This window comes from Henckelia pumila, chromosome 2, assembly GCF_033568475.1.
Source record: "Henckelia pumila isolate YLH828 chromosome 2, ASM3356847v2, whole genome shotgun sequence".
Classification (NCBI taxonomy): Eukaryota; Viridiplantae; Streptophyta; class Magnoliopsida; order Lamiales; family Gesneriaceae; genus Henckelia; species Henckelia pumila.
The window spans coordinates 130,522,936-130,537,197 of record NC_133121.1 but is presented as its reverse complement, the minus strand read 5'-3'; the positions used below and the strand labels follow the sequence as shown (position 1 = coordinate 130,537,197).

Sequence of the window (14,262 nt, the reverse complement as noted above, 5' to 3'; positions counted from 1 at the left end):
AATTTTCTTCTCAATATGCCGCCTTTACATTTGGAAATCTTGTTTTGGTTCTGTTTTTGGTATACTTGGCTTTTATATTTTTCGTATTGTTAGGTATGACCAGCTTTTGAAGACATCTCATGCTTTCAATGTATTGGATTCTCGAGGATTTATTGGGGTGACGGAACGTGCTCGTTACTTTGGTCGTATGCGTAGGTTGGTGACCCTCTTGACAGGTCTATGACATTAATGAAAGTGCTTGTTACGAAGTTAAGAGTATATTCCATGTGCTTTGTGCATTTTAAGTTTAATGTATCTGTACTCTAAAACAACAGTCAGGACCTCCCAAAGATACTCTTTTCTTTTCCCTTGTGCTTTAAGTCTGGCCTCTTAAACTATAAACATATGACAAAATGCTCTCTTTTGCAATTAATTATTTTTGAATATTCTGAGATGCTCGAATATATTCTTACGTCATGGTGGTTGAGAAGGTCAGAGTCATTAAGAAAACTGCGTGTTCCCGGTTTTCAGTTTAGCCCGCCAGTGTGCACAACTTTGGTTAAAGACCAGGGAATCCCTTGGGTACCCTTTGGGGGTTGCAGCTCAACCTGATCACATGGGTTTTCAAAAAGAAAACCTCTATGAGGCAGCAAAAAAGGTTTATTGGCAACTTCTCTTTTATCTAACTGGCTATCCACAAACACACACACACACTCTCTCTCTCTCTCTCTCTCTCTCTCTCTCTCTCTCTTTTCTCTTAGTCTCAGTCTTCAGATATTGATCCCCACCCTATCTATTTTTTTCAGGGAAATATCAATGTACTTTGTTTTTCAGTGCGTAACTTTATGTGCTTTATTATCAATTTATCACATTGAACTTGAATTATGATTGCTCTATTCTATTGGGGAAGTGCTAGTGATAGTTCGAAGTTAGTGAAGGATGGTGGGCCTAGAACATAAAAATTTTCTCTGTAGAGACAAAAGAATTATGGCCTAAAAATAGGTGATGAATTCTTGATAGCCTTCTTGTACGCATCTACCAGGAAAAGCTCCAGAAAATAGTTATTTTTTCCTGATAACTGAACATTTAGATGGTGGCTTTTAAACAAACAGAGTATAATTTATATTATATTGTGTCTACGATTTGCTTTCTAGCCTATATCTAGTTAATAAGAAATTTAAATGACGCATTAGCCCATGCTATGATGTAAGTTTGAAGAATCACAACAGCTCACTACCTTATTTTTTGCTGCTACGCATAAAGCCCATATCTGTGTTTTATCATATAAATTAATAGGATTTAACTATAAATACAAAAAATGTCATACTAAAATATGATTAGAATTATCGTATACTTAATTTATATCTTAAAGGACAAATAACTTATGACAGACACCAACCCAGATGAAGCATAAAATGTGGCTTCTATATTTGTTGAATTAGGTTTGGGTTGCATTCCTATAGAACTGCAGATATTGATTGTATAATCACTTGTGTTTGCTGTTAAATGTTATCATCAACCGCGTATAGTTTTGCCCCCATTCCGCATTTTTTTTAAATGAACATGTTCATGAACGAAAAATTTCCTATGGTAGTTTATTGTTTATTTGGAAATTTTCATCCAATAGATTCCAAAGGAATGAGAATTTACATCTCTCTGGAGTGATTCTGTTATTTTATATAACAATATGCTTTATTATCTATATTGTCTGAAATCTGCAAGCCGTCCAGAATCAGCATGCATGCCACTTCACTCTCATGTTCTGAATTTGTATTTCTTAATAATTCTTAATAGTTACATTATGGTTCTGAGGAGACACACCCGTATTTATTTATATATACTAGATGGATGGATAGATATTTAATATTTTAATGTTCCCTAAAGTTAATGAATATATTATTTCCTAGTCCAGGTCTCTGCTGGACCACAAACGTTTATTCTTGAGATTGGGACAGAGGAGTTGCCGCCAAATGATGTGGTCAAAGCCTGTAACCAAGTGCGGATTTGTTCTCTTTGAACGAGATTTTGATTTTTTTCTGATGGCTAAATTGTTAAAAGCCTATTTGTTTTCTTGCCTTGGCCTTTCATAAAGTTTGCATATCCATTATCTACTCTCTTCTCAAATCTAGATCTTGTATCATGTAATACTATTTTTTGGGATTAACAGAGGGTGTCTTCTGCTTGCTAATGTGTTAATTTAATTCTCTGCTGATTTCTTCAGCTGAAGGATCTAGTTGAGCAGTTGCTGGAGAAACAGAGATTGAATCATGGAGATGTGCAAACATATGGTACACCACGCAGACTTGTGGTATGCTTGATTTGTGATGGTACTTAATATTGATTGTTTTGTACAGTTGATTCACTGTCTTCTGTATGTGAAAGTGCTTACTCAATGTACGTGTGCTCATTTTGCTTCCCTCACTGCATTTCTTGTAAAAGCTCAAGACATCAGGATGTTCAATAAGTAAAGACTAAAGAAAACCAATTCTTTTCTCTTAACATCTTTATATATCATGTTTTGTAGTCTCCAATGACCTCTTTGTTCTAAGAATGTTTAAAAGACCTATAAATCAAATGGTAGACTTACCATTTTTCGATTAACCCGTTATCTACTGCTTATATGTAAAACCATGATTGTGTGTTAACATTTAATACCTAAGATCATCATTTTTGATGAGAATATGTTTTGGACCTTTAGTTATGTTCTCACAGATTGTAGTTTATTTAAAATGTTCTTCAACTTTTACTTACCATATGTTGAGGTGTGGGCTTGCATAAATGCATGGTTTTATGAAGATCAAGATGGTCAATTTAATCTTTTATGATTCTATTTGTACTTTGTGACTTCTGATTATGGATTTTTTTTAATTTCCTTTTTAGCTAAACATCATGTATTTTGACATTTTCACTGTTGGTACCTGCAACATTTGTTGAAGATTTTCTCTCTATATTTGAAGTTTTTTTAGTTATGCTTTTAGTTGTGATTGTAGCTTAATAGAGATTGATGTTTCTTATCTTCTCTTGTATCATTCCTGGTGGGGAAGTGACTAATGTTCCAACCAAGTGAACTCCAGGTCTTTTTGGCTTGCTGTTTTTAAGCCATTGACATGTCTTCAACTTCTCTGAAATTACAAGATTTGCTTAGCCAATTATTTTGTAACGAGTGGCAATTGCCAGATGCTTTCTTTCCTAGGATCTCTTTGTGAATCAATCAGTACTTTTATTGCTTTTATGCTTATACATGCTATCATGTGCAGGTTTACGTAGATAACCTAAGTGATAAGCAGGTGGCAAATCAAGTTGAGGTTCGGGGACCTCCAGCCTCAAAGGCATTCGACCAGCTAGGGAATCCTACGAAGGTCAGGTCATCCTAGAATTTGTGGTTTATGTTATCATTTTATTTTTAAAAGGGCAGATTGTGCCAAACATGAAGCACACATGTAGACACTGTTTGATCTGATTACTGTGCTCAAATCACTTGTGTTTGTAATTATATTCTATTCATTTTTTATGGTATAATTCCTGGTTGAATGATTGGAATCACTGTACCACTGCCTTTGACTTGTCTGCTGTTTGTGCACTTTGCAAGTCACTGAATTTCAATAATAAATTTTAATCTGCACAATCACAAGTATGAGGGAGATGGCCTGTGGAAAATGTCATTTGGCGACGTATCTGGGAGCACACTACCTGTTTGTGGAAAATTTTTGACATATTTTTAGTACAGACGTTTATCTGCTATTTCAGTATTTATATGCTTTTTCCCTCTACATGGTGAATTTCAAATGACAATGAGAATTCTTTAAATGTTCTATTGGCTGATTTTTTGGGATACATCCCGTTAAAAATTCTTTGACATCACAGACGATTTGTTTTTCAATTGGTTATTTTAGAGAAAGATATCTCCATGTCTCATGACTTATTTGGTTGTTGCATCACTAGTAGTGTCCAGTGTCACCTTACTGTGTATTGACGCTTAATTTGGTCATCTATCAGGCTGCTGAAGGCTTTTGCCGCAAAAATGGTGTGCCTTTGACCTCCTTTTACAGAAAGGTTGAAGGTAAATTGATTTGGTCTTGCATTAAACATTTTTTCTTAATTTCCTTTTTTTTTTTTGAAGTTTTCTCCATTTATTGTAGAAGTTGGGTACTTGGGTTATTCTGTAATAATCTTGTAGTTGTTGAAATCTTTGTTAAATATTAATACCTAAACCTCCTTTATTTGTCATTTGCCGGTCAATATGTTAAATGAAGGGACAGGCGACGCACATCCAATTTTTCACCTTCTACTTGATCAAAGAAAATTATTTGGCTATACTATCTTCTGAAGCTTTTTCTCAATAGTGTTATCACAGTATCATAGATTCAGTTGTCTGTCTCTGGCAAAGTTACAAAAAAAGCTTCAAGGGCTCATATCTAGTAAAGTTTTAAAGTGGTCATGGCATACTATATTATTAGCTTCTTTTGATAATTACTTCTCTTAAAATATGTATATTACATCGGTGTTTAAAAACTACAAAATCCATGAATTAAAAAATTTTAGCTACTACTTATAGCTATTTTTTGCATCATGATGATGCAATCCAAATCTTCCATTATTGACGTCATTTGGAATCCATTCATCTAAATTCATTATTCAAGAAAAATCATATAATCCAAATGCTACCTTAGTGATCGTTAAATTGGTGTTATTTTGCAGTCATTGCCATTGGTCATTTTTGCTTTCAGAGAAGTGAAGTGCTGTTGTTTGCTTCTTTACACTTTGTCCAGAAGACTTGTCGTCTTTTCCATTTGTATTTGAAAATCTAATTTGAAAGTTCTTCAGCGATGTTATTTATAATTTATCACAGGAAAGGCAGAGTATATTTATGTTCGTGCGGAGGAGCCTTCACGCCTTGCTTTGGAGGTGGCCCATTAAAACCTTTTTGTGCTTGTGTTCTGATGCTGCAGAGGCATCTGTTGATTTAAAGAATGCAAGAGCACCCTCTCTTCAAGTAGAATGAGAAAATAAATTAGCAGAAAAAGATAAAAGAATCTACCATTTCAACTCCTTCTGTGGTCTTATATGCTTGAGTCTTGACATGACTGAAAGAAAGTAGAACGTATCTTTAACCTTCTCACATTCCTCGCCCACTAAGTATGACCTTGGTTTCATAGCATTATACTGAAGTACTCGCAGCTCCAGCCCGCTGCTAGTTTGTTGTTGAGATTTCGTGCAGAACTCTTCTTGTCAACACTTGTACTTTATTGTCAGTCCAGTAGTCCACAAGTTCACATTTATATTCTGCGTGTCATGATAACCTGAAATTTGATTCTAGTTGCTGTCTTGAACAGGTTTTATCTGAAGGGCTACCTGGGATGCTTGGCAAAATATCTTTTCCTAAGTCAATGAGATGGAACTCTGAGGTTGTATTATATCTATGGATCTTCGATGTGAAATAAAATTATATTTTTATCATGTTGTGGTGTCTTTTCACACTTCCAACAGTGGTCTAGTAATAAGTTTGTGGGAACCACTTTAATTTTATTTATGCAATGGCTTGTGAATCCTTTGTGCGTTTAGTTGGGATGAATTTGTGATTTAGAAGTTACAAAGTGAGCTCTCAACAAATCATTAGAGGGTTCTCACTTTGTGTTGAGCCCTTGAACCATAATTTAAGTTAGAATTTGCAGCATGTATTGGTTTCCGTAAGTTTTTGACATACCAATTTTGACTCTACTTATTTGTTGAAGTTAAGATTTCAAACAGTTTTTTTTTTTTCGGATAGTGTTGAATCTCATCTAAAATTTAATTTTCTGATAAAGTGGATGGATTACTTTAGATATTTTCATCAATGTAACTTTTTTGTACTGATTGCTAGCATTTGCTTTTATTTTATATAATGTGCTAATTGGTGAGAAACCGAACACAACTTTTAATTGTAGGTTATGTTCAGTAGACCCATCCGATGGATATTGGCGCTACATGGAGATGTAGTTGTTCCGTTTACATTCAGTGGTCTTCTGAGGCAAGTTTAAGTGGCTGACATGTGATCTTATGCTTACAACTCTTTATTGGTTGTGAAATCTTTTTTATTCGCGTGAAGCAGCACAAGTTTCATGCGGTTTGTTTGGTCTGCATTTTTTATCAAAAAGATTTTTTTCCACATTGAGAGAGCTGCAATAAACTGAAATAAAGCAGGCAATGCGAGTTTGAAACTAGTGCATCTTTCTACACCATGAAAACCTTCTCTTTGATCATTATCATAACGGACTTCTTCATAATCTTGGATTGCATTTCTTTAAATAAAGATAGTATTCAGATCCTTGATAATGCTGTAATTATTTTCTTTAAGGATGCTATAGAAATTTTGCCACCTAGCCTGTCGATTAGAGTTTGATGTGAATTACAATTGAACATTGCTGAAGTTAAGAGAACCAATTTTACTCTTATTTATTGTTTAATGCTTCGGAAAGATCATATATAATATATCCAGACTACACAAGGATATCCTCTAATGTCTTATCTAGCTTAGAGGTCTTAGTTCTTAGCTGATCATATTCTCTAATGAACATGTATGTATAGCTTGTGCCTGAGGCTCAAGGTTCAAATCTGATGCCTTGACACGTCAATAAAGTGTCCACCTCTGATAATGAAGCCTCATCCGTAGTGCACTTTGTAAAGCACGCGTTAGATAAAGAGATGGTGTATAAAATGAAATGCAAAATACTAGCTATTTCTGTTTAGAGATTAATGACTATTTGGCTTTTTATCATTTAATAGCTTGTAAGGTAAGTATTGAATAATTTGAGATTTTATTTCTTCATGCTTAAGTACTACGATACCTGTGTGCCTTAGTGCTCATTGTGTTTCCTATGATTTTGTGGTGATGTTAATCTTGATTGTAACTCAACTTGTTTCACTATGCAGGAAGACAGAACAGACATAAATGTCTATTCGTCCGTCAATTGGATATTTCTAATCTAGTATTTATTATACTATATTCAAAGCACCAAAAAAAAAGAAAAAGGAAAATCCAGATCAATAGGTTTTGTTGTCTTTTTTGATGCATCAGTTTTTCATGTCATTGAAGAATTTCCTGTCTTTGGCTTCAGGCTGATGGTCTATTTTTGGGTTTAAGTAGTGAAACATGACTTCCTAACTTTTCTCATGATCAAGTTAGTCGACCATATAGTTGCTTTATTTTAATTTTTATGACTTTACTGGTACTAACAAATGTATAAAGCAATATGCTGGTAATCTTTAGGCTGATATTTCTCTGTGGATGTCGGTCCATTATTGTACAGATAATTTTTTGTAAGGTTTTATTTATTTTGAAATGGGAAAAATTCTTGGTGACCTCCATACCAAAAAATCTAATATGGATAGACTGGAAATCAGAATATGGGAATAACGAGATTGTCGACTTCATATTCTCTAGAAAATACAAATATGAATCACAAATATCTGGGATTTGGTGATGATGCATAACTACTATGATCTTTGATTTAATGGATGCAATTCTGAACTTCAATTCTCAAATAATTTCTGTATGTTGCAAATCTTCCTTTCTGTTATGTATTTTTTGGAGGTGTTTTTGTAAACCATCAATATCTGCCTTTTATGTTCAACAACATGCAAATAAATCTTTTGATAATTTCTCTTCAAGCTTCATGGAATGTGATGAGTTCTTATTTCAGTTTTTATGTCGCAGTGGAAATGTTTCTCATGGGCTTCGGAACACTCCATCTGCCACTATTACGGTATGTTGGTGAGCTAAGAAAACATGGTATTATTTGTAGGAGGTGCAGTTAAAGCAAACAGCCTGCAGAAGTTTTAGCTGTAATAGACTCTTGGTAAAGCCACTAATGAAAATGAACTAGAGGTAATTGATATAGGAGATTGTGTAGTGAAAACCTGTTAGTACAGAGAAAAATCTGATTTGACATGTTGGATGAAAGGAGATATGTATAAGTTTCTTTTCATCCAGAAGTTATGGAGAGTGGAGACTGAAGCAATTGTCACATGTTTCGGAGTTCAAATCCTGATCAAATTACTTATGAAAAACTGAACCACCCTATTTTATCTTATATGTATTCTCCGGAGATTTTGTAGTTTCTCATCTTTTTTTACTCTTTCCTGTTGGAACTCTTTTTCTTTCTCTCTTTCTTTCTTTTTTTCCAAAAAAAAAAGATATGCATGGCATGGAACTATGTCTGTTCCACATTACTATTGCTGCCCTTTCTGTTGTTCACCACCACAAATATATATCATTAACTATTTTCTATAGTTTAGAACTTCAGTAAGTTAATGTAGTAAGGGTGCAAACGAATCTAGCTGATTCAAATGTTTAGGAAATTCGGATACTAAAGTTTTGTTGAATATTCAAGCTCAGGTTGATGCTTGATTGCTCATTGTCAGTGCTTGAGCTTGTATCCAAATCAAAATATCATGTTTTATCTTTTATGCTGTAATAACTTCTTCATATTTTCTGTAGATCTCTTTTCTGTATCCCACTCAATCATAATCTTGAAGAAAATGATGAAAATTTAGCGAGCTCATTTAAGTTTATTGTGCTGAATTTTTTAAAGATTTTAAAATTTGATTAGTTTTTTAGTTCTGTAGTTTTCATTATTTAATGTGTTTTCTGTCCTCAACTATTTATTTGATGCAGGCATATTTTCTAGAAGCAAATTCTTGATGTCGATGTGTGGTTTTTATGAAAGAGAAAATAGGCTGTTTTCCATTAATCTCAGAAAGGGAAAAATACAAGAACTTTATAGAACTGTACGCCTAACTAGAAACCTGAAACTAAGGAATACAATAAGATAATGATTATCCTAATCTAAAGAATTAAAATACAAATGCATAAAGATAAAATCCTATCTAATCTTAAATAGTTGATAATCATCTAATATTTAATATTCAACACTCCCCCTCAAGTTGGGTCATATAAGTTCAACATGCCCAACTTGGAACACAATTCCTCAAAAATAGGTCGGTGAAGGGCCTTTGTCAAAATGTCTGCAACTTGTAATTGAGTAGGAATGTAACTCAGCTCAACAATTCCCATTTCAACCTTCTCACTGATAAAGTGTCGATCCACTTCAATATGTTTGGTCCGATCATGATGAACTGGATTCTTGGATATGCTGATCGCTGCTTGGTTATCACACATAAGTTCAACTGGATGATTTCCTTCTATCTTCAACTCATTAAGCAGTCTCTTGATCCACATTCCTTCACAAATTCCATGAGCTAAAGATCGAAAGTCAGCTTCCGCACTACTACGAGCTACCACTGATTGTTTCTTGCTTCGCCATGTCACCAAATTTCCCCATACGAATGAACAGTAGCCTGAAGTAGAACGCCTATCTGTTGGAGACCCGGCCCAATCAGCGTCACTGTAAACTTTAACAGTTCTGATGGACGTTTTTCTAAAGAGTAATCCTTTTCCAGCAGTACCTTTTAGATATCTTAACACTCGGTATGCAACTCCCATGTGTTCTTCAGTAGGGTTGTTCAGGAATTGACTAATAACGCTCACAACAAATGCGATATCTGGCCGCGTATGTGACAGGTATATAAGTTTGCCTATTAGCCTTTGATATCTCCCTTTGTCTACTGGAGGACTATCCATATTTGTTCCCACCTTGATGTTTGGATCCATGGGAGTGTCAACTGGTTTGCATCCCAACATACCAGTTTCCTTCAGAAGGTCTAGAACATATTTTCGCTGTGAGATTGAGATTCCTACTGATGATCTTGCTACTTCCATTCCCAAAAAATATCTAAGGTGTCCGAGGTCTTTCATTTCGAATTCTTTCGAGAGTAGGGCTTTCACATGTGACATTTCTTCCTCGTGATTCCCTGTAAGAACAATGTCGTCTACATAAACAATGAGTACTGTAGTCTTTCCTTTCCCCAAATGCTTTACAAATAAAGTGTGATCAGCTTGGCATTGGGTGTATCCATCCCCCTTCAAGACATTAGCAAATCGGAAAAACCAAGCCCTAGGTGATTGTTTGAGACCATACAGTGACTTTAGTAATCTGCACACTTTATTGTTTGTGCCTGCTGATGCAAAACCAGAAGGAATGTCCATGTATACCTCTTCTTCAAGATTTCCATTAAGGAATGCGTTTTTCACATCAAGTTGGTGCAATGGCCAATCTAAGTTGGTAGCAATTGATAAGAGGACTCGAACGGTGTTGAGTCTCGCTACTGGAGCAAACGTTTCTTGGTAGTCAATACCATATGATTGCGTGTACCCTTTGGCTACAAGTCGTGCTTTGAACCTTTCTATACTTCCATCCGACTTGTGTTTGACCGTGAAAATCCATTTGCAACCAACTGTTTTCTTTCCTGGTGGAAGATCAGAAATTTTCCACGTATTGTTCTTTTCGAGAGCCCTTATCTCGTCAAACACAGCAACTTTCCATTTTGGGTCATTCATAGCTTCATCAATAGTGGATGGAATCTGTACCTGGTCTAAATTTGAAAAAAATGCACAATATGTTGGAGAAAAACGTTCAAGTGAGACAAAATTCCCAATGGGGTGTTGAGTGCAACTTCTAACCCCTTTTCTTAGAGCAATGGGTCTATCATCCAAATAATTTTCCAACACAGGAGTATTGTTTTCAAGGTTACCTGAGTTTGGCAGCTTGGAAGAGTCTTGGACAGTGTGAGTTAGTATTGGACCTTGGATATTCTGTTGATGATTTTTCCTTCGAGAGTACACCTGAATTGGTTGAGTGGGATGTGGAGCACTAGAGGCTGGTAGCTCACTGGTTACTGGGTCAGAAGATGGCTCAGTGGCTACTGGAGAAGAAGGCAGCTCGGGTTCATTTTGGATTATGGCAGCTGGCTCGAGATAAGATATGGATGGTGTGATGGGATCCCAAGTTTTCGGTTCTGCATTGGATTTCTCCCCCTGAAGCGAAGAGTTGGGATAAAAGGGGTCATTCTCAAAGAATGTAACATCCATGGAGGTGTAAAACCTTTTTTGTGTTGGAGAGTAACACTTGTAACCTTTCTGATTTGGAGAATATCCAAGAAAGATGCATCTAATAGCCCGGGGTTCAAGTTTATTGCGGTTATGGGAATGGACATGGACAAACGAGGTGCATCCAAAGACTTTGAGTAGGATATCAGAAAGTAGATGCGAGTTGGGGAATAATTGAAGGAATTTTTGTACAGGGGTTTGGAATTTAAGGATCCTAGAAGGCATTCTATTGATGAGATAAGTGGCCGTGAGAATGGCATCCCCCAATAGCACCTAGGAACATTTGTTGTAAACAATAAGGACCGGGCAACTTCTAGGAGTTGTCTGTTTTTTCTCTCGGAAACCCCATTTTGTTGAGGTGTGTCAACGCATGAACTTTGATGAATGATGCCCTGGGATTGTAGGTAACCCCCCAAGACGGAATTGAAATAATCACAGGCTCTATCTGTGCGCAAAATCTGAATGTTGGTGCAGAATCGGGTTTGAATCATGGCGTGGAACTGTTTGAAAATATTGGCCGTTTCAGATTTGTCTTTCATTAAGAAAACCCAAGATGGACGTGTGTGATCGTCGACAAATAATAGGAACCAACGAGTGCCACTAATATTTGTCACATTCGAGGGGCCCCAAATATCACTGTGTATAAGGGAGAAAGGTTTAGATGGTTTGTAATGTTGTGGCATGAAAGTGGAACGTGTATGCTTGGACAATTGACAAATATCACACTGTAAAGACTTAGAATTCATATTTTTATTGAACAAGGATGGAAACAATTTCTCAAGGTACAAGAAATTAGGATGTCCTAAACGATAGTGCCAAATCAAAATTTCACTATCCTTATTTGAATTTGAAGTCAAAACAGAATAAGAAAATGAAGGATTGTAGGAATTGGTGGTGGTCAGGGTTCTCTTGGAGGTGTTCATCTTCAAAAGATACAATCCTGCACATAGGTCAGCACTGCCAATCGTCCTCCCCGATGCCAAATCCTGGAAAGCACAAGAATCAGCAAAGAATTTAGACGTGCATTTGATATCGTTGTTGAGTTTACTCAATGATAACAGATTGCAATTAAGATCTGGCACGAATAATACAGATTGGAGGAAAATATCTGGAGTTAATTGAACCGAACCATAACCAGCCACTCGTGAGCATGCACCAGTTGCAATGCGTACTGTTTGGGCGGTTTTACAAGGATTGAAAGTAGAAAAAAGTTCCAAATTTCCAGCCATGTGATCTGAGGCACCAGAGTCAACTATCCAATTGTTTGATAATTCGAGCTGCGTAATCAAAGCAAAAAGGGAATTACCTCGATGTGCAACATTACCAGTGCTGCATTTGCTCTTCTTTCTCGAGCTGGTTTCCAATCAGTGGGCTTCCCATGAATTCTCCAACAAGTATCCAACGTGTGATTGGGCTTTCGGCATTTTGGACACCAAGGGCGTCCTTGCTTGAATTTCTCATTGTTGTTAAAGGGCTGTGACGAGCGTCCAGTACTCGAATCATCAAAAACCGACAGCGGAGGCTTATGGACAGTGAGGGCAGATGTGTCTGCAGCGGAAACACCAGCCGAAGGTCCCAACATTATTTTTCTGCGACTTTCTTCATGACGAACCTCCGAGAACACTGCACGAAGACTGGGCAGGGGTTTGGTCCCCAAAATTCGACCGCGCACTTCATCAAGAGTGTTGTTGAGGCCCAACAAAAATTTAAAGATTCGCCTTTGTTCCACAATTGCCCGATAGCATCTTTCATCGTCAGAACATTTCCACTTATGGGTCTCAAAGAGATCGAGTTGCTGCCAATGTCGAGTGAGGGTGGTGAAGTAAGCTGTTACTGTAGAGTCCCCTTGTCGAAGGTCATGCAGATTGCTTTCAATGCCAAATAGTTCCGATATATTGTCTCTTGAGGAATAGGTGTCACAGGCAGCATCCCATATTTCCCTTGCCGAATGAAATAAGAGGAAGTTTTCTCCGATTTCTGTTGTCATCGAGTTGATTAGCCAAGACATAATCATATTGTTCTCGGAATTCCAAACCTTAAATTTCGAATCGGTGGATTCAGGGCATTTTGATGCGCCGGAGATGAAGTCTTCCTTTCCTCTGCCTCGAATAAACATGAGGACAGATTGCGACCATTGCAGGAAGTTTTCTCTGTTTAGTTTGTGGCTGGTTATTGGATTAGGATTAGGGTTAGTATCAGCAGATGTTGGTGCTGAAGCCATTGTATCGAGGCTGGAGGATTTGGACGGTGAAGCCATGCCGTATTAAGTCATGAGATTTCTCCCGTCTCTGATACCATGTGGTTTTTATGAAAGAGAAAATAGGTTGTTTTCCATTAATCTCAGAAAGGGAAAAATACAAGAACTTTATAGAACTGTACGCCTAACTAGAAACCTGAAACTAATGAATACAATAAGATAATGATTATCCTAATCTAAAGAATTAAAATACAAATGCATAAAGATAAAATCCTATCTAATCTTAAATAGTTGATAATCATCTAATATTTAATATTCAACACGATGTACTCTTTTTAACTGATGACTGTATCTATTTGTAAATCTTGCCTAATCTCTTGAAGCAAATTGCTCTATGTTTATCAAACCTTGCCTCAGCAATCAGTCTATTTTAGAAATTTCTCATTCTCTTCATGTCAAATTTTCAGCTATAAATAGTCTGTCTCAAGTTTTAGTCTGTATGCATCTTATTTCTTGTCTCATATCCACAGGTAACAAGTGCAGAGTCTTATACTGATGTAATGCAGGACGCTGGAATAGCCATCAGTTTTGAGGTATTTGATATGAAATTTTCTACCTCATAGGTTATGTAATATGTTCATATAACATGATAGTTTGCAGTAGATACAGCGCTTGAATTTTATATTTTTGACAGCAACGAGAGAAGGCAATTTTGGAGAAGTCTAATACCTTGGCAAAAAGTATTGGTGGTTCTCTTGTTCCGCAGAGTGGTTTACTTAACGATGTAAGTGATGTATCTTGGTAATCTTTTGATTTGTTCTCTACTTAATTTTAAAGCGGTTCATTATTTTAGGTTGTAAATCTTGTTGAAGCACCTCATCCAATACTTGGCAAGTTCTGTGAGTCCTTTCTAGAGCTTCCGAAAGATCTGCTGATAATGGTTAGTCATTTATAACTCGCCTATAGATATCTTTGATATGCATGTACATACTTTTTTTTTTCCTTTTGTTCTATTAAATGAATTTGTTAGCATAATCCATTGCTCTCTCATATATTTTGTTGTTTATTCTGGAAGGAATTTTTTTGTTAGATTTCTGATTAT

At 36.2% G+C, this 14,262-nt stretch overlaps 1 protein-coding gene across 7 annotated transcripts in view; it reads left to right on the top strand.

The window, feature by feature from the left end:
* LOC140885094 (glycine--tRNA ligase, chloroplastic/mitochondrial 2) overlaps positions 1-14,262 on the top strand; it is a 30,011-nt gene that overhangs the window by 6,850 nt on the left and 8,899 nt on the right. For all 7 annotated transcript variants that reach the window (XM_073292017.1, XM_073292016.1, XM_073292021.1 and 4 more), the window contains 13 exons: positions 94-195; positions 511-637; positions 1,892-1,975; positions 2,201-2,287; positions 3,237-3,338; positions 3,976-4,039; positions 4,829-4,884; positions 5,313-5,384; positions 5,904-5,986; positions 7,673-7,721; positions 13,691-13,753; positions 13,855-13,944; positions 14,014-14,100. In XM_073292017.1, coding sequence (XP_073148118.1) covers positions 94-195; positions 511-637; positions 1,892-1,975; positions 2,201-2,287; positions 3,237-3,338; positions 3,976-4,039; positions 4,829-4,884; positions 5,313-5,384; positions 5,904-5,986; positions 7,673-7,721; positions 13,691-13,753; positions 13,855-13,944; positions 14,014-14,100 — 1,066 coding nt within the window. The remainder of the gene's footprint in view (positions 1-93; positions 196-510; positions 638-1,891; positions 1,976-2,200; positions 2,288-3,236; positions 3,339-3,975; positions 4,040-4,828; positions 4,885-5,312; positions 5,385-5,903; positions 5,987-7,672; positions 7,722-13,690; positions 13,754-13,854; positions 13,945-14,013; positions 14,101-14,262) is intronic.